Below are 24317 nucleotides of genomic sequence, written 5' to 3'. Positions count from 1 at the left end.
CTGATTCTGGAAAGCCTGGCTCCTTTTATCCTTCACACATCACTTGAAATGTCCACCCTCAAAGATGCCCTTCCTGACCACCAAACCTTTTATTCCTATCATGCGCTCGCTTCTCTCCTAGATATTTTCCTGTTTATCTCTTCTCTGGAAAGCGAGTCTCACAGGAAGCAGGACATTGTCTCTCCTCCTCACCGCTTTGGAGTGGTGCCCAAGTAAGTTGCTTCACACTGGTGTTGATGCACACTGTTGGATGAGTGAATGAAAGGACAAATGAATTAGTGACAGAGCTGGGACCACAACCCAGGCCTCTGTCCCTGCAGGCCACCGTTCTTTCCTGTGTGGCTCACAGCTTGTTTTCTTCCTTTCACCAGATGCTTGGCTCCATCAGCCCTCTGCCTCCAGCTTCTCGTGCCACAGAAGTGGCCACTGGGGGGCAAAGAAGAGAGGAAAGACGGCAATTGAATAAATCATTAAGTATGCATTGATAACTTCATCAAGGGGATGGACACAGAGGTAAAAAGAAATAGCATTTATTTGGAAAGCAAAGAATTGCAGTGCTAAAGCACTGAATCAGGGATCCTGAGTAATAGAAGTTCACGCGGCAAATGCCGGAGAGGATTTTGAAGGGGCATTCATCCCTACAATAATTGTTTTTGGAGGCAGCTCATTGGCTGGTGGAAATCCTGAACTACAAGCCCAGTAATGGGCTGATTAATGAGGACTGTCCAGCCAAGAGACCCTGGCAACCAGGGGACACTGACATCGACTGCTCACCTGGCTCCTGACATTCTGTGCTTTAACCCGCCCTCTTGCAGCTTCCTGACTCCGCCCTAAAACCTTAGCCTTAGTGGCTTCATTTTCTTTTACAGTAACGATCCACACAGCTACTGAAAACCAGACATTCGGTAAATGCTGGTTACGCTCAGGTTCTGCATCAGGTGCCCGGTGTCCCTGGAGAAGGGATCTGACAGTTCCAGGGACAGGCACTTTAGGGTACTGCCCGGCACTGTGTACCGAGCTGGGATGGAGCCACCGGTGCTGTGGCCACACAGAGCAGGGAGCAGGGAACGCGATGTGGGGTGGCTAGAATCCAGGATGGAGATCAGAGGTCTGGGGTGGTTCTTTATTCCTTGCCACAGTGAGTTCACCAAAACAATTCCACCCTCAGTGCAATCATACAAAGAAATCACTGAGGAATCCAATCCAAAAGATCACACCATCGAAGAAATATGCAATCAGGGGAAGTGGGTTTTACTGTGATGATAAAGGAAGTAGCTCTGTTGCATGAACAGAAAAAGGTCTGTGCTTACATTTCCAAAAGCTCGTTTCAGAGCACTGGATCTTCCCCACATAGAATACTAGGATCTGCATTAAAAGACCTAGAAGAGCAAAGCAAATATAAGGGTTACCTCTGAAGTGTAAGATGATGAGGTGCTTACACTTTCCGAGTCTTACAGTTTGGTGCTACTTCAGCTGTTTAGAATAAATGTGTGTTATTGTGAATCTAAATACAAAGACTTTTAGAACCTAGATCTTGTTTATGACACTGAGAAGCCTGTGATTGGCTCTGTGCTCCAGAAACACGTGAAGAGAGGATTTCCTAGAATTATATCATTTGCCAGCAGTTACGGGAAAAATGAAAATGAAGCCCAGCAAGACAATGTGACCTTTTTTCCTGTCGTGCATTCTAGTGGTTACCAAAGCAGGCTGGTGTTGCCTGCCACTCGGCACACCTGTCCCTGAGGGGAAGAAGAGATTGGTAAGAGAGAAAGTGTCACTGATGGTCAAGCTTGGGGTGGGGGAGCTCACAGATGCAAACCCACTTTCCTGGGCTCAGAGTTTCAGGGCATTTATGGTGTGACGCACAGGAGGAAGTGGCTGGTGGGAAGAAAAGGTGAAGTAAGTGGTGGGCTGTGCACAGCAAACTTCACGGCTCTCTGCATGAAGGTAGTGTGGCGGTGTCCAGCCCTCTGGCGATGGAGGTCTCCCGCTGGACAATTGTCCGGGCTCACATGAAGAGCTCAGAGGGTTCAAACCGTTTGAGCCAGATAATGCTGCCTCCCAATCCCTAAAATAGTTTTAAAACTCTTATAAGTGCCCATCACCAGAGGGATCATCACAGCGAAGCTAGCAATAGTCTACTACCTTACTGTTTAGTCAAGTGACTTTGAAAACCATTCATGAAACTAGAGGATTTATTTAGGTTTCCTCTGAGTTTCAAAAGAAAGGATGTGCCATTTCATTTTTAAACTTTTCCTAGAGCAGGGAACGACACAAGCCTGTTCCAGGAGAAAACGACATTAACTTCACTGTAGGGCTCGATTACACTGTACTAGTCTTCAGCTGCACTGTGACTGACTCAGCGCCGCGAGACAAGATAGATACACAGATCACCAACCTATACCTTGGAAACTTCAGCAGCGCCTCTACTGAAAGCGTCCAGGGTTTTTAGATGTAAGTTATAGGGGGCCATCAACTGCACTGGGACCAACAGATGAAACCCAAATGGAGTCACTTGTGCTTAAGGGCCAGGTTGCAAACTGAGTCAAATTGTTTACTTGTTGATCTGACTTTCCAAGGCTGCGGGAGAGAGGGGAGAAGGGGGAAGGAAGAGTGGAGAGGAGGAGGAGGGAAGGAAAGAGGAGGGAAGAGGGAGAGAGGGGAGGGAAGAGGAGGAGAGGAAAGAGGAGGGGAGGGGAGGAGAGGGGAGGGAAGAAGAAGGGAGGGGAGGAGAGGGGAGGGAAGAGAAGGGGAAGGGAGGAGAGGGGAGGGAAGAGGAGGGGAGGGGAGGAGAGGGGAGGGAAGAGGAGGGAGGGGAGGAGAGGGGAGGGAATGGGACCAATCTAGAGATGTTTTGCCAGCATGATACAAGAAAATATCCTCATTTTAACTTTTACCAAAAAACAAAAGCTTTGAAATGATCAATCTCCTTTTTGCTCTATTTCTGCTCTCCTCAGCGCTTTTGTGTTTGGAAAGCCAATCTTTGCCCTGCTCAATGGGATCCTTGTTCTACAAAACAAGATTCTAGAAATGCCAGTAAAAACCAGCCAGGGTCTTTAAGTTTGTTGTGACTTTACCCTTTAACAGTTACAGGGAAATGCTGTTTCTGTGAAATTGAAGAGAGACTGATTGTGTGTTCTTCAACAACCAGCAATTCTTGGAGATTAATGTGATTAGGGGAAAATACCTATACAAATGTATAGGTTAGTACTTTCCTTGAAGAACAGTTCAAATAGAAATTTCCAGAATATTATTCCTTGTTGTTTTTGTATACCTTAAAATACACATTAAAGCCTCCAGAGTGTATGCATTTGATTTATGAGTATTTATTAATGGCTTGCTCTGTGTTCCAGCCACGGGGGCAGAGCAGTGAGCCTAGGAGACAAATCCCTTCCTTCCTTTCATAGAACTTATTATTAGTGGGAAGAAAACACACAGCTGAAGGCCGTCATTTCCAGGCAAGCTATAATAAGGCTATAACGAAGTGGGCAGAGGGCGGTAACAACAGTCCTATTTCTGAAAGGTCAGGAAGGCCTTTTAAGGAAGTGACCTCGGAGGAGGACAGGGGTGAGTTTTGAGAGAGCACTTGGCAGGAGGACAGCCAGGACAGAGCCCTGGGCAGGAACAGGACGCCTCAGTGTTGGGCCAAGGACAACCCAAGAATGATCTCTCAAGATTCAGTGTGTGAGGTTTGATAGAAAAGTTTGGTGGATGTTTAATGTTTCAACCAAGTCTAGAGTAAAAAGCCCATTGCTGTGAATCATCCTCAAAATCCTTTCCCTGGCTTTGAACCCACTTATCCCACGCTCTTGCTACTTTCTGAAGCAGCTCTGAGTCCTCTTTCCTGAGTGTTTTTACGTGAATGCTCTTGCCAAGTGCCACCCAACAGAAAGGAAGGTCTTAAAAGCATGAAGGTGGGCTGGGCGTGGTGGCACACACCTGTAATCCCGGCACGAGAAGGCTGAGGCCGAGGATTGCTGTAAGTTTGAGGGCAGCCTGGGCTGCATAGTGAGCTCATGGTCAGACTGGATGACATGGCAAAACCCTGTCTCAAAAGACGAAAACACGATGGTGTAACTTATGTACCCAGATCTGACACCATGCAACTTCTGGCTCTTTCTCAAAATCAAAATGAGCGTGAAGGTTGACATTTTTAATTGATTCAGGATATCGAGGCAACCAGAACAGCTCAACCGAAGACACACACAGCAGAGACTTCCAGAGCAACTGAAGAAAGTGGCAAGGACAGGATAAGTGTGTTCAAAGTAGGAGGAAATGTTAAGGCCGCTTAATGCAATGTGCCTTTTACTGTAATACATATTTTTAAAAAGTGAACATTCACCATATATTTTGACCACACAGCATACCAACAGTTCACTGTGGATGCTGTGATGGTGGTTTTAATGTCCAACACTGTGAATTTTTCTCTACTGTTTACAAGCTTGAGAAACTGAATTTTGAGAATCTGAGTCTACTGCGAAGGCACTTGCCTAATACATCAGAGAGGGGATGGAGATGGTCCCACCCGCAAACAAGCACTGAGCAGACTGCTATAAAACAAGGAGGGGCTCCCAAGGAACAGACGCAGAGTCAATAGAGGCAAGCTTACTCCTCTTCCTGAGTCAGATCCCTGCCCTTCCTTCCTCTCCTCTTCCCAGGTTTCTTCTTGATTTTACCCACAGTTCAGCGGGGGCAGCCTCTCCACTTTCCTCTCATCCTTGGTATCCAGGCAACACTGGGTGATGAGCAAGGACACCAGCCCTCGGGGAGGCACAAAGGAGGCAGAGAGAGCAAGGAGGGAGCCACACCTGCCCCCCAAGAGGCAGGAGGAGGGAGGGCCCCAGGCTCATGCACGGAAGAGTGCAGGACCCTGTGTGCATCTGTCTGTGTTCCAGGTCTGCTGTGGACTCTGGGACATCCAGGTCCTCTTCACCCCAAAGCAGCCTGTCAGGAATCAACAGGACACTTCTGTCTTTCCCAGGGCTCTTACCAAATCCTAGTTTGTATCTGGTTTTGATCAACCATAGAGGCGGCTTCTCTTCTGGAGAGAAAGCTTCAGCTCTCAACTGACCAGCACTTACACACACACACACACACACACACACACACACACACACACACACTAATGCATACATGCTGCAAACTGGTGCAAGACTCAATCAGACCACTTGGATCACACAAACAAGCTGCCTGATGGAATCAGGGACTCTGCTTCCAACGCCAATCATCTTGCTCTGGAGAGACAGGGCTCCCTTTCACCCAGGCTCCCCTGGACTCAGTGCTGGGCAAGCTCACAGGATGGGTGGTGAAAACAACACACAGATGAAATTTTTCTACCTCGAAACAAACCCTCTGAGGTAGTCACGCACTTGGAGTCAGACTCCATCTCTTCTGCCAAGTGGTGGGTTACTGCCGTTCATCGGGAAAACTGTTTGCAATTTGCAAAGCCTCCAAATTCTGCCTCGGGAAGTCTATGCCTCTTGGCTTGCCTGTAGCTCCTCCTTTGTGACCATGAGATGGGCCTGATAATCACACACTGGGTTGCATAACTCTTATTATTCTGACCACAGTAGACTGTGCACAAAAGAGAACCCGTGTTTGGCATTTTCTGGTTCACATCAGCGGCTTCATCTAAGGACAACTGCAGAATCCTTCTCCCAGCACAGTGGTCTCTTGCTGATCCTGAAGCTGGAGGGTCTGCAGGGACAGCTGCAGGGCAGGAATACTTGTCCCCTGTCTTCTACATGCCCTTCTGCCTCCTCCCTCACCAAATGCTTGTCTCTCTGGCTCTTTCCCTGTGGTCAGGCCACACATGGAAAAGAAGTGGGACCCAGAGAGTCCTGACGCTTCCCAGAGGCCCTGGTGCTTCAGGAGGGCTGGGAGGCAGGGAGCAGCCAAGGCCGGAAAGCGCTTACAGATGTGAGCGGATCCAGTGGGCCACTGTGGTCCTCTCCCCATCTTCCTTTCTGCCTGCCCTGCCAGGGGTCCTGGCCTCAGAGTGGGGACCACATCCCAGCCACAGATGTCAAAGTGGCAAGGAGGAGGATGCAGCTTTGATCTGGGAAGAGGGAGGGCACTGCCCAGGCCAGAGGCAATTGGGGGTCAAGCTGGGTCTGGAGTCCTGTGTCTCAGTGCACAACCTTGCATTCTTCCCACAATTAACATCAAATAACCACCTTAACTGAGCTGTGAGATTCTCACAGACTCACTTTCGCTGAGTAAACAAGAGTGACCTGTCAAAATAAATAGGCCGTATCCTAGTTGGCTACGGCATCATAGAGGAACACCTCAAAGTGCCCTGTCTTCAGGTCTCGGAAGTGAACAGGGTCTGGTGACCTAGCGGATGTGTTCTGTCTCCTGAACACTTCCTTCTTCTGCCGGGTACCATGTGATTATTTACAACACAATTTGTAAATGTAAATCCCGAACACCTTTGGCTCTGGATGTCCAGAAGGTTACAGATGCTCAGGAAGGAAGGGTCCTTAAACACGTTGCCATCCACCCAACTCTTAGTGCCCGTAGCAGAGCACGTGTGTTGGAGGCAGCTGCCCATCTGATGTGGCCTCTCATAGTTCATCTTTCAGCTGTGACTGCAAACCCCACTGAGGCCTGAAGACTGCATAGTCACCTTGTTAGTGAAGCAGACTTGTTAACAGTTAACTGTGTAATTCAAGCCAGGGTGTTCACTATGCCATTGAATTTGTCTATTTGCCAGTCTCTGCAGCAGGGTATGTACAGCAGAAGGACTAAGTAACCACCCATCATCCAGCATCCAGATGGCGACCCCTCTGCCCTGCACCGTGTGCTAACATGGTGGAAATCCCCGAAGGTGCCCCTCGGATTACATCCATGTCCCAACTGCCCAGCCCCAAGCAGCATCAAGTGCTCAGGATATGAAGTTGGAAGCATCACAGAGGGTGCAGAGAGAGGGGCTCAGAGACACTTCTGGTGTTCACAACCTCAGTCCCCTGTGACAGACCTGCTCTGAACCTTCCGCATCCCACTCCAGCTCTAGTGACCATAATGACATCCCTCGCAATGGGGAGAAGGCGGCTCAGGGAAACGGGGGCCAGCCCAGATCACACAGCACTCTGACTCTGATTCCTAACCCTGGTTCTGGTACCTGAGCCTTAATCCAAACCAGGGACCACATGGGCGAAGTCCCTGCTCCATCTTGGGGAAACGGATCTTTGACTTTTTTCCGTTATACAAAAATGAAAAATAAATACCAGATGCTAGAAATCATAGTGTAGCACATCTTCCCGGGACCTAAGTGTACATTTTAAGTGAAAAAAATCAAATTAGAAAATCCACAGGGCAAAAAGATGTTTTCAATGAAAATGCCAGCCCCCTTTCTCTCTCTCCCTCTTTCTCTTTCTCACACACACACACACAATATCTCATTGTTTCTTTTTCAGGGAGCAGCTGTGAAGGAAACTGGGGGAGGGGCAGACACAACATTCCATCTTTGTGTTTCATACAGAGCCCAGCTTTTAGCCCAGCCTTCTGAACCGCAGGGGGTGTGGCATGCATGACTACCAAACACAACGACCTGATGACAGCTTACAAAATAACTGGGAGAAGCTACTCACAGGCATCTCAATTTGAGTGACCCTGCATGTGGAGGCTGCCTTCCTCTTGATTTTGAAAAGGTAGGTGCTGTAGTTCTGCTTTTCATTTGTAATCAGTGCTAGAACCCGGCATGGCTTCCCACTGCCCCTCTGCAGCCACGATAGGTGACTCCCACGGATGGAGGGCTTGTGCAGTAGCTTTACAAACGCAGTCTCGTTTTTCCCCTGACTAGCAAGGCAGATATAACTAGGGCCGCTTTTCAGACAAGAAGAGACTGGGTTATGCTAAACAACAGGCCTACACTAAGGCCCAGTCCAGTGCTGACTCACTCCAAAGTCTTTGCCCTCTCCCTACCAAAAGAGACAAGGAGAAAATTTCCATGCACCAGGACTGCACTATGTAAACTCCCCAGGAAAGATCCAACTGTGCGTAACAGTAAAATCATTCAAAACTGGAACTGATTGGGTGAGTAGTACATTGAACAATATAGCATGATGATATTTTTGTTGAAGCTAGGCATGGTGGTGCACCCTGTAATTCCAACACTAGGAAGGCTGAGGCAGGAGGATCACCACAATTCAAAGCCAGCCTGGGCTACAGAGTGAGTTCAAGCCCAGCCTAAACTATATAGTGACACTCTGTCTCAAAAGAACAAAAGAAAGAAAGAGAAAAGAAGAGAAGGAAAGAGATAGAAGGAAGAAAGAGATTGTTTGTTTGTTTGTTTGTTTATTTGTTTGTTTTGAGACAGCGTCTCACTGCATAGTTCCACCTGGCTTTAAACTCACAGTGTAGCCCAGGCTGGCCTCAAACTTACAGTGCTTCTCCTGCCTCAGCCTCTTGAGTGCTGGGACTACAGCATGCACCACTACTCCTGAACAAGAAAAGATACTTCATTGAAAAGATAGAATTGTAAGTAGCTTCTTTGGGTAAACGGTTTTTTAAAAGACATATTTACCTGTGCAAACATAGTTTATGTGTTTTATCTTAGTATGTGAAACCTCAGTGTTTTCTGCAATTCCTTGTTATCCATGGTGACACCCAGGAGCTCTTGAGAGACTGGCACTGAAACATATAGGCTTCACTATTGGCTAGGAAGTGGCCCGGGCAAATCAACTTCATGGAAGAAAGGAGGATGTCACCGTAGGTGGCTTCCAAGTGGGACACTGTGGAACTTGGCACAGCAGCCCACTGCCCACAGGGAGGCTCTGAGCCTCACCTGCTCAGGGTGGACCTTCTGAAGCCTTAGAAGAGTGACTTTTAAACTTTCTCATACTCAATAATAGTTATGCTTAAATTACATATTTTTTAAAAAGTAAGCTCTTCCTTGGGATAATCTTCCTAAAAGTATCAGAAGAAGATATGAAAATAGATATCATAGGCAATGCATATGTTACCCCAGGCCACACACAGGGTGGATAACGTGCTCTGGAGGCTGAATCGGAAGAGAAGGGGTGCAGAAAACATCAGGCATGAAACCACCCCTTCCTCCTGCAAGCAGTTTTAACCCCAGGAGCAAAACTCCTGCAACTTAGATCCTTGGAAGAAGAGAAACCAAGAGCGATTAACCTTGTTCTTGAAAGCCAAGCAAAAGAGCATGTTTCAGCCAACCGAACAATTTTTGTAATGAGACATTTGTCAGAGTGAGACACCAGAACCAATTTCTGTTGTCACTTCTGGGTGGTGAAGTGAGACTCATTGGTCACAGAGGCCACGTTTAGCAAAAGGTGCAGAGGTGGTGTGAGGCTTCCAGCAGAGAGCTGGAGATGGGCCCAGGCCCCCTGGTGGGTCTCAGTTTCCTCATTTGACTAACTGTGGGGGTGGGGAACGACTGGAAGAGATGTCTTTTAAGGTCCTGTGTATTGGGGAATCTTGTAGAACATCCTTACCATGCGCTACCCCTTGGGATCCAACACTTTCTGCAAGCCCTAGGTTGGGAACACTTGGGTAGAGCTCCTGGGATTCCAAGAATTTTCTCTTGAAAATGAATGCAAAGTCTTGTAGCATTTGGCTGGATTTCTGAAAACCTTCTCCTCCAGAAGGTTACGAGACAGATGTTGTTTACATGGCGGTAGAAACTGGTGGGAAATGGAACCCTAGGGACTAAGGAAGGTGTCATGCCCAGGAGGAGCCCAGGAGGAACCTCAGGGCCATCCAGGGCCACTCCTCCCGCAGCCCCCAGCTTTCCCTCATTACATAACTGTTCCCATGAAATCCAGGCAACAAAGCCTCCAAGAAAAGCTATTGATTATTAAAGTTATTTGGAGGCTCGGAGGCTCATAATAAGGTGGTTATAATTACTCCTGTTATGACACATCCTCTTAAATGCTCAGATCTGAGAACATTTTGCCTGCTTTGACTCAGCTCTCATCACAGGCAGAGGGGCTAAAAGCTAGAAATAGCTCATGTGCAGCGACAGGCAAGAATCACAGGGAAAGGAACAGGCCGAAGGCAAGTCAGAGAAGGAGGCAGGGGAGAAAAAGGACACCTCCTAATCTGCAAGTGCTGCCTCCAGAGGACCCCTTGGGAGAAATGTGTATTGCATAGCTACACCACAGCTGATTGTTCTATCTTTTGTGGTTAAATGTACCTTCCTCTATGGAAAATACCCTCAACATAATATTTTTTAAAATTCAGAACCAGGCACAGGGGTGAGAGGCAGAGGCCAGAAGATCACAAGTTTAAATCCTACTTGGGCAGCTTAATGGGGTCTTTTCTCAAAATAAATCTATAAAGTGCTGGGGATGTAGCTCAATGAGAGAGCTTCCTGCCCCACGCTGGGTTCCCCTGTAAGGAGTGGGGAGAGGAGTTCAGGAAATCTCATCCTGTTTGTGCTTTTCATAACAGCAATCAGCATTTATTGAGCATGTACTCTGTGTCGTGTGCTACCTTGGGTACTCTGTCTACATTATCTCTTTAATTCTCATCAACATGCATGAGATAGGCATGGTCATTATTCCTGCTTTATAGGTAAAGAAACTCAGGTATACCTTGCACACAGTTATACCTGGTACATGGCCCGGCCAGAATTCAAACTTGGTCCGGGCAAGTCTGTGGTTCCCGGCACATGGCCTATTAAGGTTTCCAAGCCACCACATCCTTGGAACAGCCCAGGAAGACGGGGCAGGAGTAGAGTGTGTGGGAACCAAGGGACAGTTCCCCTTATGAGTCTCACGGGACACTGTATGTTATGCTTGGTTTAATTTTGTTTTTTTCATAGACTGCTGGAAAGCCGAGTCTCCCCATTTACCTATTTCCCCAAGACACAGACAGGCACGCACGCATGCACATAGCTTCTGTTCATTCAAGAAGAATCCATTGAGCCTGGCACTTTGGGGAGACTCATGGGGATATCAAGTGAAACCAGAAACTTTAGGGCACAAGGCTTACACTGCACAGATAGTCAGATAGGTGTCCCCTGGATGGGGCGGCCCCGTACTCAGGACACAGGAACTTTCCCCAACGCCTGTCATTGTGCATCTTCTGGAGGCCCAGAAAGTTCCAGCTCTGTTTCCCCAATTCCAGGCTCCTGCTGCAGCTGCCCAGCCTCAGGATGGGGATGATGCTGTTGCTACTTTCCATGCTGGCAGGCCTTGTTGCAGAGGCTGAGGGACAAGCATTCCATTTTGGGAAGTGTCCGAACCCCCCGGTGCAGGAAAACTTTGACTTGAACAAGGTATGGTAAAGGCTGACCTCCTGGTGTTTCCTGTGTCTTGTTCAAATAAGCATCCCATTGTAGATCTGAATTTTTGCTGTTTGTTTTTGAAATAGTGTCTTACTATGTAGCTCAGGCTGGCCTGGAACTCACTATGTAGCCTTGGCTAGCCTCCAACTTCCATCCGTACCCCTGCCTCAGCCTCCCTAGTTTAGGATTACAGGTGGGCACCACTACCCCTGGCTCTGAGCCCCATTTTATTACCCTACTTTAACCTACACATCGAGCATTTGGAAAGGTGCCTGTGTTACTTGGATTTCCCCAAAGCAGATTCTGAGGTCAGGACAGGGTGGGGTGTGGGACAGGCAGTTTAGGCAGATGATTCAAAAGTACAAGAGACCACATGGGAAACTGAGCCCCAAAAGGCCGCGGAGAGCTAAAGTGTGAACAGAGAGGCGCAGTCCTGGTGGTGATGCTTTGGAAAGATGTGCAGAATGTACCTCAACTTACCCTGGGGTGGATGCCAGTGAGCCAGGGTCTGGAGACTGCCTGGAGCCAGCCAAGCCCTCTGAAAGAAGAGAGACGGGGCTTCCGGGGAGGGCGTATATATGGGAATTCCTGATGCAGGAGAGAATGCGGACACGGGGGAGGGGGCAATAATTGGGGCTGTTACGGTATTATTAGCCCATTCTGCAGAATGTCCCCCATTCCAGGTGATACACACAAGTAGAGTCCAACAATGAAGCTTCCCCACAATGCAGGATATACCTCAGGTTATTCCAGCCCTAGGAAAGGCCAGAACTCTACAAAGGCTCTCTTACTATCTGCACTAAAACACATCCAATTTCAGCACAGCCTGGCGCATGCCTGTCATCCCAGCCTCTAAGAGGCTGAGGCAGCAGGACCCCTGCGAGTTCAGGGCAAGCCTGGGCTACATGGTAGGTCCAACACCAGCCTGAACTACATAACAAGATCCTGTCTCAGATAAATGGGTAGATTAACAATAGACAGACAGACAACCAGCTCTCCCATGAACTGCCTTTCTTCCCAGGATGGGAGCAGAGGGAGCAGCAGAAAAGGTCCAGAGAATTTGAGTTCCACTTTAATTTTGGGGTATCTCCTAGACATTTTGGGAATTACACTTGATCTATATTTACAAAAATCCTGTGAGAACTAAAATTGAATTTTTAAAATGCAAGTTTTATTGTGTGAGTTTTATTGTATTAGTTCATATACCATTCCACTGACTTTATTTATTTATTTATGGACCAGAGATTGAACCCGGGTCTCACGCAAGCGCTTTGCCACCGAGCTACGCCTCCAGCCTGACCACTGACTCTAAAGCCGCTTTGCTTTCAGTCATTTTTAGTATATTCCCCATTGTGCAACCACGTTACAATCAATTTCAGAACATTTTCATCACCCTCAAACCCATCAACAGCCACTCTCCTACCCCCTAACCCTCGCGGCCCAGTCAGCCAACATTCTGCTCCCTACCTCTATGAATCCACCTACACTGAACATTGCATAGAAACAGAATCACAGAATACGTAGTTTTTGACTTCTCAGCATCATGTTTGCATGGCTCACCCACCTCGTGGCACGTGTCAGTACCCATTCCTTTTTATTGCCAAATAATATTCTACTGTATGGGTTATGCCATATTTATCCATTCACATTTGCATTATTTCTACTTTTTTTAGTTATTAGGAATCATTCTGCTATGAACATTCATGGTCAAGGAGTTTTAGGTGCAGGGAGACCTTCATTTTTGGTTCCCTCTGTCATCATCAGGGTAGAATTGCTGATGTGGTAACCCCATGTTTAAGTTTTTGAGGAATTATTATTGTACCATTTTTCAAAAAATCTTCACCACTTTACATTCTCACCAGCAGCATGTAATTCTAATTTCTTGGTATCGTTACAAATATTTATTGTTATTTGTTTGATTATGGTCATTTTAGTGAAGTGGTACCTCATTGTGGTTCTGACTACATTTCCTTAATGACTAATGAATTTGAATATCTTTGCATATACTTACTAGCTAATTCTATATACTTATTAGCATTTCCTTTGTATATCTTATATTCAAGTTATTTGCTCATTTTTTTGATACCAAACATTTATTTGCCAAGGTGACACCCCATTGATTAAATATTTTCTACATGATTCTACATGGAACTCCAGGAAAAGTAGGCAATAGTTTACCCATTTAAAAATTGTTATTTATATTTTCAATATTGAGATGTGAGTTCTTTCTGTATTCTAACTATACGTCCCTCATCAGATATGTGACTTAGGAATACATTCTGCAGAATTTTTCATCTTATTGACTTGCCCTTTGAAACAAAAAGTTCTTAACATAGCTGAATGACACACAGTAGTTTAGGACACATAGTAGCTTGTAATCCCAGCTACTATGGAGCTGAGGCAGGAGGATCAAAAGGTCAAGACCAGCTGGGGCAAATTAGTAAGACGCTGTCTCACAAAAGCAAAATAAAAAGGGATGGGGATGTAGCTCAGAGGTGGAGTGCTCACCCTGGTCAATCCTTAGTGACACACACACACACACACACACACACAGAGCTTTTATCGATGAAATCTGGTTCATCTACTTTCTTCTTGGGTTGCTTGTGCTTTTGCTGTCATGCCAAAAAAAAAAAAAAAAAAAAAAGTCACCGCCTAATGCAACATCACAAAGATTTACTCATAGATTTCAAAGAGTTTTACAGTTTGTGTCCTTACGTTTAAATCTTTGACCCATGTTAGGTTAAACTTTGTATACTGTATGATATAAAGATCCACTTTCATTCTTTTGCATATGGATATTCTATGTCCCAGCACTATTTTGTTTTGTTGAAATACTTTCCCTATTGAATAGTGTTAATATCCTTATTAAAATCAGTTGACCACATATGTGAGGGTCTAATCTCTGGGTTCTCAATTGTATTGTATTGATCTATATGTCTACTCTAAGACTATTATTAGACTTGATTACTGTAGCACTATAATGAGTTTTGATATCAGAATATATGAGTCTTTCGACTTTATTCGGTGTCCTTTGCATTTCCACATGAATTTTAGTGTCATCTTGTCAATTTCTACAGAGGAACCAGTTGCAATTCTGAGAGATTATATTAACCCAAGAAACAATTTGGGGGAATACTGCCTTCTTAGAAGTATTGTCTTCCGATTCATGAACATAGGCTATTTTCCCATTTGCTGAAGTCTTCTTTAATTGATTTTAACATTACAGAGTTTTCAGAGTATAAGCTTTGCAGTTTTAAATTTATTCATAAATATTGTTCTTTTGATGCTATTGTAAATAGATTTTAAAAGTCCATTTTCAGATTGTTCATTGCCAGTATATAAAAACATGTGGTTTTCATACACCAATCTGTTAGCCTTGCCAGATTCATTAGATTTAAATTTTTTTTTTTTTAGGTTCCTTAGGATTTTTCTACCTACATAACTCCCTAAGTAGAGATAGCTCTACTTCCTCCTTTCTTGGATTCTTTTTAAACATTGACCTCTTCTTATGTAGATAAATTATGACCCAGAAAGATTAAGAGAGCTTCACAGCAATATGAGACCAAGAAAAAAACGCACCATGTAACTCAGCCTCTCACTTCTGAATCTCCTCTTTCCTGGGAAATCATGCTTCCTTGATTTTAACTGTGGAGAATGAAAGCCACTCAAACAAGAGAACAATAATGCTACAAAATAGAGCTCCTTTTGAGGATGTCTGGGAAGCCAGTTGGCCTTATTCACTGGTTCCTTAAATAAAGGTTAAATTCGTGGTGTTAGTTCAGAGTGGTGCCTTAATAAACAAGTTGGACATTCTTGGCGGTGAGTGTGGGCCTCTCTCCGGCACAAAGCCATGTGACTGGAGCAACACTGCCCCCTGTCTGCGGCTCCTTCTCCACTCCTGTTCTGACCCTGGAGTTTCTTTAGCCTCGCTCTGTTGAGTAATACATTTCTAAATTTCTGAAATAATTTCAATTAAGTTTTTTAACTAGATATATGCTCATAGTTCAAAATTATGAAAGTGCTAAAGAGGACTGGAATTACAGCTTGCAAAATAAAATAGTAAAATATAAAATAAACACTAAAGTGAAAAGGAGGCCTGGCGTGGTGGCTCATGTCTGTAATCCCAGTACTTGGGAGGTTGAGGCAAGAGGATTTTTGCAAGTTCGAAACCAGCCTGTGCTACAAAGTGAGCTCAAGACCAGCCTGAACTGCATAGTGAGACCCTGTCTCAAAAGGCCAAACAAAACAAAACAAAACAAAAGGACAAAAGAGCATACAATGAAAAGTTTTCCTTCCAGCTTTGTGTCCTTCCATTTCTCACCCCAGAACCAACATATAAAATCAATGTATTGTATGTCTTTTGGAGACAAGGCGTATGTGTGCAAACAACTACGAATTCAACTGTGGCAGACAGAATAATAGTTTTCCGTAGCATCCATGCACAAGCCTGTGGAGGTTGTGACTATGTCACTCTACATGGAAAAGGGGGTTTTACAGAAGCGACCAAATAATAGGCCTTGAGATGTCCAGAATAGCCTGGATAACCAGATGGATCACTTACTCACATAAGTGATCTTAAACACAGAGAACCCCTCTGAGCTATGCTAGAGAGGTTTGGTAAAAGAGATAAATTGGAGGGACACAGTGTGAAGACAATTTTGATGACTTTAACAAAGAAGGAAGGGGGTTTCCAGCCAAGGAATTCTCTGTAACTTGGAAAAGGTAGGAAACTGATTCTCCCTGGAGCCTCCAAAAAGGAGCAGAGCCAACATCCCAGCATTAGTCAGTGAGGCTTGGGGCAGACTTCTGGCTTACAGAGTAAAGATAATAAATGTGTGCTGTTTTAAGCTTGTGGAGATTTATTACACAGCATTTTCTTATGATTATTATTACAGCAGCAACTGAAATCCAATACAATAAGCTTGTCTCCCATTTTTAGATCTAACAGAGGTCTAATAGAGACACTATTCTGTACCTGGCTCTTTTTTCATTATATCTTTGAAGTAATTGTATGCTGCTCTTTTTAGAAAAGATTTCTAAATTCCATAGAGTGAATTCACCATCATTTATTTAGTGCATATTTAGACTGATTCCTGGCTTTTACTGTGACAAAAAGTACTGCAATACCTAGCCTTACATATGCATCATTTTTTATACCAGAAGATGCATTGCCAGAGTGAAACTGTTAGGGCCAAAGAGCACAGGTGTTTTTAGCATTGTTGGATTTTGCCAAGCTGCCTGCACGGAGGCTGCAAATTGGTACAGTGTGTGTAAGGCACCTGTGGCAGTGCAAAGGTATCTGTCCCCTCCCTTCATGACCACAGTGGCAGCTTCTTAAAGTTAACTCCACGCACTCAAAGATAAATGTCCTCTCCAGCTTGTGCACCTGCTGAAATGTGACCCTGCCCGGGGTCACATAAGGAAAGTTCACCCAAGCCCAATCTCTTAACACCGCCGCCTGAGTTTGCTCCCAATTCCAGGATACCTGGTAGGCTTCCAAAATGTTTGAGATAAAAGGTACTTGCCAGCATGCAGAGAAATCTCTTCCTTTTGGAGTCTAGAATTTCACACAGCTTTTGGCTGAACAGGACCCTGAGAAGGTGTCTAACTAAGGCACCCTTTAGGAATAGAATGTAGCATTCAGCCGGTGCCCATGCCTGCGATTCGCTGATACTCGCAGGAATCAGAGCTGTGCTGGGTTTCCTCGGGAACAATGTGACCCATTCTGCTGGTTCCTTCAGGAAAGGCCGCTGCCTCTGAAAGACACAATAGGGAACAGTTCGCAGGTCCCCAGAGGGCCACAGGACTTTGCTCTTTTATTGTGTCTCTGCAGTATCTTGGAAGATGGTATGAAATTGAGAAGATCCCCGTGAGCTTTGAGAAAGGAAACTGTATCCAGGCCAACTACTCGCTAAAGGAAAATGGAAGAGTCAAAGTGCTCAACCAGGAATTGAGGTGAGCTACCGTGCCTGTCTGGGGCCCCGCCGCGGTGCTGCCCTGGAGTGACTGGGTACTCACAAGCTAGGAGTTGGGAGGAAGTGGCTGTCACCGAAGCCAGGTGGGGGCAGGACTAGAAGGCATTCATTCATCTCCTTTAGTACTTGTTGGGCATCTCCTGGGTGCCAGACCCTGGGAGAGGCACCAGGAACCCAGAGACAGCAAGACATCGGGACCATCTTGTCTGATGCCCAGACAGAGAGAAGCTTTTCTGTCTCCTCACAGAGGCGATGGTTTTTCCCACCTCCAGCAGTTTTACCTAACCTCTTTCTTCCTGAACAAGAATCAAATACCTGTGACACATATGCATACCCTAAGTTGTATAAACAGAACTGTACTTGCTATCATGGAGGCTTCTCACACTGATATTTGTTGCAAAGATTTACATTTTGGAAAGCAAATATAAACTTAAAACGTGCCCTAGGACAAAGTCTTCCTACCCATCCTCCATCAACAAAGATAAGTGCACCGGCGAACATATCCAGGCATTTCCTATGTACATCATTCTCTGCCTGGATAGACATGTAACATGTGGGTATATATGTGTCTGTATTAATATATGTACATGAGTATGTATTCATTTAATGTCCCTAACAACCCTGAAGTAGGTGCTGTTGTAAACCTCATTTTTGAGACTGTCTTTTTTTGGTGGGGGGGATCAAATTAAAGGCCTTGTGCTTGCTGAGCAAGCACTTATGCCACTGAGCTATATACCCATCCCCCTTAAATCTCATTTTTATACATGAAAAATTTAGGTACAGAGAAGTAACTTGTTCAAGGGTCACACAGCTAACGGTTCTGGAGGTTCCAGTTCAAGATCAATATTCTTTGGGTCTCTGGTGAGGGTGGCCTCATGGTGGGAGTGTATACTGGAGAAAATCCACTCAGGAGCCAAGAAGTAGTAGAGAGACAGGAAGAGGCCAGGGATTGACAGCTTACTTCAAGGGCACACTTGAGGTGACTTAAAGATATCTGAAGGTTCCACCCCTTCCCAATAGCATCACCCTGGAGACCAAATCTGGAGACACAGATCTTTAAGGGGACAAACCTGAGCAGGCCCCAAAGTTGCAACTGCCTCATTTTAAATATTTTGTCCCATTCTAACACCAGGAGTCAACAGTACAACCATGAGGCAGGGGTTCCGAGCCACAGAATGCTCAGCCAGGGTCAGAGAACTTGCATGCCCAGACACCTGGGGCAGATGAAGAAGAGCTTAGGCTCTTGAGTGCAGCTGCCTGGGTTCCAGTCCTGATTCTGCTATTGAGTGTGTTTTTGTAGGTCATTTACCAAGTAAGACTTTCCATGGTTAACCTGCTACCACCCTTGAAAACAGAAAAGCATTTCCCCAAGAACAAGTTGTGAGTGTATGATCAGAGCCTGGCATTTTGAAAACTATTCTAGAACAAACTGCAAATGATAGTGAAAGGGGAATGAACTGGGAGAGCCTGGTTCGATGTTTTGTATGCAGATGGAAACAGACTGTCCCCAGCGGCCTGAGGGCCAGGTAAGACAGCAGGGATCTGTCAGCAGCCTTACATGGTGACAAAGAGATACATGAGGAGTATGCCAGTGCATTTCCAGGCCTCCCTTACCTTTCATTTATTATCTTGTTCCTAGGACATCCAACACCACTAGCCACAGCACTAACTTAAATTTACAGACCTTTACACACACACAAGTGCTCTAATTTTAATTCCACCTACCCTCTTAAGGACTGGTTGACTGGAAGCTCCTCTGCAGGCTGCCTAGGAGGAGCCCCCACCCCGCTGAGCCTGGGCATCTTCCCTTCTCTGTCCCCAGCTTCACAGGGTCATTGAATGTGAGCCAGAAATGGGCCAGGTCCCTTCAAAAGGATGAAGGCATCTCATTCCAAGAGCTGTGCCACCATTGTGTATTCTGCTAGGGAAGAAATGATACTGCCAATTATATGTGTCAGGTGACAGTTCTGCATATTTAATGTCACTGAGGTCTGGGCTCACCCAGGTGTCACGGAGGCAAGGTCAGTGTATCCTCGCTGTGTGCTTTTCCCTGGCCTATGTGAAATCTCAGATGCCTGCTGACCTGGAAAGCCTCTCAGCACTCAAGGCCCTTGTGGGACAGATGATGTCACAAGATGTCCCTGAGACCCCAAGGGGAAAGCTGGCGGCACTCCCAGCTCCTGCTCTGTTTTGCATTATTTTCAATGACCAAATTCCTCTTTGTTCCTTTGTCTTTGTGTGTGGCTTTGTTTTTCCTTTGCTTTTACTTCCTCTCTCTTTAGAGCCTGGGAGTGGGGCAAGCTTTCCAGGTCTTTGCTGACAATCCAAACAACAAATGTGGAAGGGCAAAGGCCTAACAGGTCTCTAATTGCAGAGCATTCTACTGTCACTTCTTATTATCACTCTAGGACTCAATTCCTCCACTTGGTCTCAGTCACAGCAAAAAGCACAGGAAATGGAACTAAGATTGAGCACCAGAAATCACCACCATCTTAATGGCCCAAATCTTGCCTTTCATTGACTTTTGATTTTTAATGAGTTGTTTTTTTGTTTTGTTTTTCACTCAATACAGACCCGATGGAACCGTGAATCAAATTGAAGGTGAAGCCACCCACAGCAACATCACAGAGCCCGCCAAACTAGGAGTTAAGTTTTTCCAGCGTAAGTAGTGGGTTTTCTCAGGAAGTTGGGGGACAGGGGCTATGCAGACGGAAGGAGAGAGCCATGGGGTACCTGTCACAACTGCGTGTCGTCCATAGGGACTCAACACACAGTTGTTGAATGCACACCATGTGCCACTGGGCACTGAGATGCAGCGATGGGCAACACGGGGCTGGCCTCAACCTCATGGAATGTGCATCATGCTGGACATGACCAGCAACCAGGAGATTTCCTGTAAACTATCCTCAGTGTGCAGTGAGGAGAAACATTCAGGGCAGGAACAGTAAAAGACCCAATCCAGTCTTACTTCCCAGGGGAAACTGAGGCCTCCAAATGAGTAGCATTATCGAAACAACTAGCCTGAACAGAAGCTTGAAGGTAAGAGATGACAAGTATGAAAGCCAGGCTGAGTCCTGCTTCAGCCAGCTGCTGGCTGGGGAAGCCAAGGAAGAGAAGATTTGTTCTGGTTCAAGGGCTCTGATGTTGGTGCTGTATAGGAGACTGTGGGGAAGCATGGGTGCTCCAAGCAGAACAAAAGGCATTGGAGACGCCTGGGTAAAGCAGCCTAGAGCAGGGGAGGGTAATGGGATGCAGGACAGGGCTAAGGAGGTCCTTGAACGCCAAGCTAGGGAGTTTGCATTGCAGCCAGCCTGAACTGCATAGTGAAGTCCTTTCTCCAACACACACACACACACACACACACACACACAACTAAAGTACAAAAAAGGGTTTGGGTATAGCTCAGTGTGAAAGCCCTGGGTTCACTCCCCACTTCTGCAAACAAACAAACAAACAAATGAAATGCAGCCCCTGGGTCCTGGAGACCCATCTCTCCTGCTCTGGTCCAACCTCATGCTGCGTTCCTTTGGTTCTCAGTGATGCCATCAGCACCATACTGGGTCCTGGCCACCGACTATGACAACTATGCCCTCGTCTACTCCTGTACCAACATCATCTGGCTTTTCCATGTCGATCACATTTGGATCTTGGGAAGAAACCGTTACCTGCCCCAAGAAACAGTGACCTACCTAAAAGATATCCTGACTTCCAACAACATCGACATCGAGAAAATGACCCTCACGGATCAGGCAAACTGCCCCGACTTCCTGTAAGGGGGCTCCGGAGCATGGCTGCCACCGCCCCATCACTTCCTCCGCTTTGCTTATCCCCTCCACCCGCACCTCACAAAGACACAGAACGACCCATGGCGACAGCTGCAAACACAGGCAGGGAAGTTCACGGAAGCCACTGGAGGAGAACTCCAGGAAGCTGCCGGGACGCTTATCTCTGCCCACCCTGCCACCTCGCCATCAATAATAAACATGTTGCTGACCCTCTGAGACTCAGTGGACTCTGAATCAGGTGATGATGACGCCTCCGCCACTCTGACAAGATAGCTAAGGTAAACAGCTTGAAGGGAGGAAAGGTTCAAACTAGGCCCCCATGCCTCCCCCTCCCACTGCCCATTGAGCTCTGAAAGCATCAGTTAGTTTATTGACCAAGAAGTGGGAGGTTTCATGGCCCACCCCACCTCCCCCAAGGCCTCACTTCTGGCCAATGCTGCCCTGGGGACCAAAACTTCAACACGAGAGCTTTTAGGGGACATTTCGGATCCAAACTGTAACAATTACAGGTTTGTTTGTTGGTTGGTTACCATTATTATTAATATTACTGATGTATTCTTAGATATCCTTCTTCGAGTAAAAGCTAAGCTTGGAGCTGTCCTGGTTTAACGGTCACACTCCTGTCCTGGAAGGGAAGCTGACGGCACAGGCACACGCTGCTCACCTGAACCCAGGTGTCCCCATTCTGCAGCAGACACTCATCCAAGGGCGGAGCTGGGGTTCCTGAGTTTACCATGCAGTTTCCTTTTTCTCTCGTCAGGAAATTCCAAGGGTCAGGCTGAGGAGCAACCATCCTAGGGTCTGTGTAAAAAGGAGGGGGATCTATGTAGGGGGATTGTTTTTAAAGAAGATTAGTTTTTCCTGGCAAATGTGAGGTCCTGAGTTCAATTTCCGATACCAAAAAAATTATTTTTGTGTGTGTCTTTCATTCAGCTGCTATCTTCTGAGGCACAACTGCATTCCAGAAATTGAAAACTTCAGGCTCTTTGTCCTGCCTCAGGAGCTTACAGTCTAGCAAGGGAGACAAGCAAATAGGAAGTCATCACAGCCTGAGGTGAGGGTGCTGCTGCCCGCCAGACACAGGCCAGCCAGGTCACACGGTGGCTTCCCTGCTCCTTTGAACTTAAACCTTGTGACTTTTAAAATCAGAAACCCTCAGAATTATCACCCCACAACGTCACATAGCTCACACTGGCGCTCGGGGCCTGTGCTTCCCACACCGCCGCCGGCTCACCCCAGGCGGGGTGTCCGGCTCACCCCAGGGCTCTCAGCTGCTCTGATGAAGCAGTTGTTCCGTGATGTGAGCTACCGTTTGCTTTTTATCTCATTGCACAAAATAAGTTGGCATTTCATTCTTCCTAACAGCTGCCTGGCAACATTCAAGACAAGGCGATGCACTTGTTTGGTGCCTCGCCCAATACACAGACTCAGTTATTTCTGAATTACTGAATGGGTGGGCAGAGGGATGGACTTGAGTTTTTCAGTGAAGAAGTGAAAGGAAACTACAAAGCATATCGCAGGTAAAACTAAGCTTGAGAAAAATGGTGGTGACTCCAGAGGGCAGCAGGTGGGTACAACGTGTCCAGAGGAAACATAGGGAGTGGGGAAAGAAGAAAATTCAGAAGGGAGAGGAAGAGCAGAGCAGCGGGGAGTAAGCAGCGAAACGAAGACAACAGTTCCTAATAAATCCCATGTCCCTGCTGTCCGTGCCTTCGGTCATCAGCATGTCACAGCCCTAGTTCAGCTCTCAATCCCCAGCCCCCATTCAAAAGTCTTTCATAACAAATCCCGGGCAGCACATCCTATTACTTAGAAGCTACCTAAAGGTATTTCTCTAGCAATTATAGGCACTTTCTAAAAATGTGTGTCTTATATTCTTAAAGTGCTCGGAGGATGTAATCTCTACATAAATTTAAAAATATTTCAACATAATCTAGATAAAAAGGAATATGTGCTAAAACACTCATCATAGTTTTGTGGATAGTAGCCCCAATTGAAAGAAGCTAAACTAAAACTAGCAGCAGTGGAAGCAGAGAAATGGGGTCATTACTTATGGAACAGCCACTTAACGCCATGTCACACATTCATTAAAATGTAAGAAGTGATGCCGGGCCTAGTGGTGCAAGCCTGTAATTCCAGCACTAGGGAGGCTGAGGCAGGAGGGTTGCTGTGAGTTGGAGACCAGCCTTGGATACCTAATGAGTTCCAGGTCAGCCTCCACTATATGGCGAGACCTTGTCTCAAAAACAAGGGAGGATGAGAAGCCACCTAAGAGTTGGTGCCTGCTCGTCCACACTCACTGCTGGGGAAGCCCCTGCTGGGGGACTTTGCTACCCCGCAGAGCTCGAATCTGTACGGTGTGCTTCTGAGGGGATATGACCACCACCACCTAGGCAGACCAGAGACCACTGTAAACCTCTTTATCCCACTGTGATTTTACATCTGCTAGATACATATAACAAGGCCCAGCAGCCATGACTACCCTATAATTCCCATCGTCCTTCAGCCCCCCTCTTGACAGGGAGCCCCCGCTTCCTACTTTCTCAAGCCTTGTCCCTGGTAGGAAACCCCAGCCGCTTTTCACTGAACTCTGCCCCTTGAAAGTCCCTTCTTGACTGTCTCATTTCATTGCTCCCCCTTTGTGCTCGTGACCCTCAAGAGACCTTATAGCCTGTACAAGAGTTATTGGTCTTGCCTAAGCCCATGCAGTCCTCTCAGGTTTGTTCTGAAATAAATGTGTCCCGTTGAACTTGCACGTTGGTTTTTTAGCCCTTGTTTCCTAACAGTTTCTGCCTCCTCACCCACTGGGCCAGGGCAGGTCCACCAGAGCATTAACAATGCTAGTGACAACCAGTCTACAGCTGACATCTGTGGATGGAGTAGAAAAGATAAACTGGAACTATCACGTCATGATGTGACTTTAAGAGAGCTGGGGAAACAATTGAAACCTCCTGTGTCACTTTGCTTTTTGTTGTTCTGACCAAATACATGATATTCACACTTCAAGGGATTTGTGGCTTCAAAGGTTTCAGTCCATGGTAGACTGGCTCCAAGGCAGAAACATCATGGTGGGAAGGTGTGGTCGCCCTGTTCAGGAAAGAAAAAGAGCAAGCGAGCCACAGAGACAGGGAGGGGCAGAGGACAAGAGCCAAGAGCAGCTCTTCCGGGCTACCTCTACAGTGAGCACTGCCTCCATCCAGGCCCCCTGCTAAGAGCACATTCAGCCACAGCCTCATCACTGCATTAATTCGTAAATGAGGGCTGCGCCCCATGAGCTAAGCACTTCCCAAAGCCCCACCTCTG

At 46.4% G+C, this 24317-nt stretch overlaps 1 protein-coding gene and 1 long non-coding RNA gene across 2 annotated transcripts; both read left to right on the top strand.

Moving 5' to 3' along the window:
• The first annotated feature begins 1620 nt into the window (after nt 1-1620).
• On the top strand, nt 1621-3306 carry LOC134470349 (uncharacterized). The gene is made up of 3 exons (XR_010039190.1): nt 1621-1759; nt 2261-2454; nt 3088-3306. It is a non-coding gene; the product is annotated as an uncharacterized LOC134470349 (long non-coding RNA).
• A 4160-nt stretch (nt 3307-7466) lies between these two features.
• Nucleotides 7467-21230, top strand: Apod (apolipoprotein D). The gene is made up of 5 exons (XM_003477099.5): nt 7467-7652; nt 11095-11245; nt 17088-17209; nt 19802-19890; nt 20767-21230. Exons 2-5 carry the CDS (start codon nt 11123-11125, stop codon nt 21000-21002), a joined length of 570 nt encoding a protein of 189 aa, XP_003477147.1. The 5' UTR covers nt 7467-7652; nt 11095-11122; the 3' UTR covers nt 21003-21230.
• Nucleotides 21231-24317: the final 3087 nt, after the last annotated feature.

The sequence above is a fragment of the Cavia porcellus genome, unplaced genomic scaffold (assembly GCF_034190915.1).
Source record: "Cavia porcellus strain 051 isolate PalLab524CR breed Dunkin Hartley unplaced genomic scaffold, mCavPor4.1 scaffold_14, whole genome shotgun sequence".
Lineage (NCBI taxonomy): Eukaryota > Metazoa > Chordata > Mammalia > Rodentia > Caviidae > Cavia > Cavia porcellus.
This window is presented reverse-complemented; position numbering and strand designations above follow the sequence as displayed.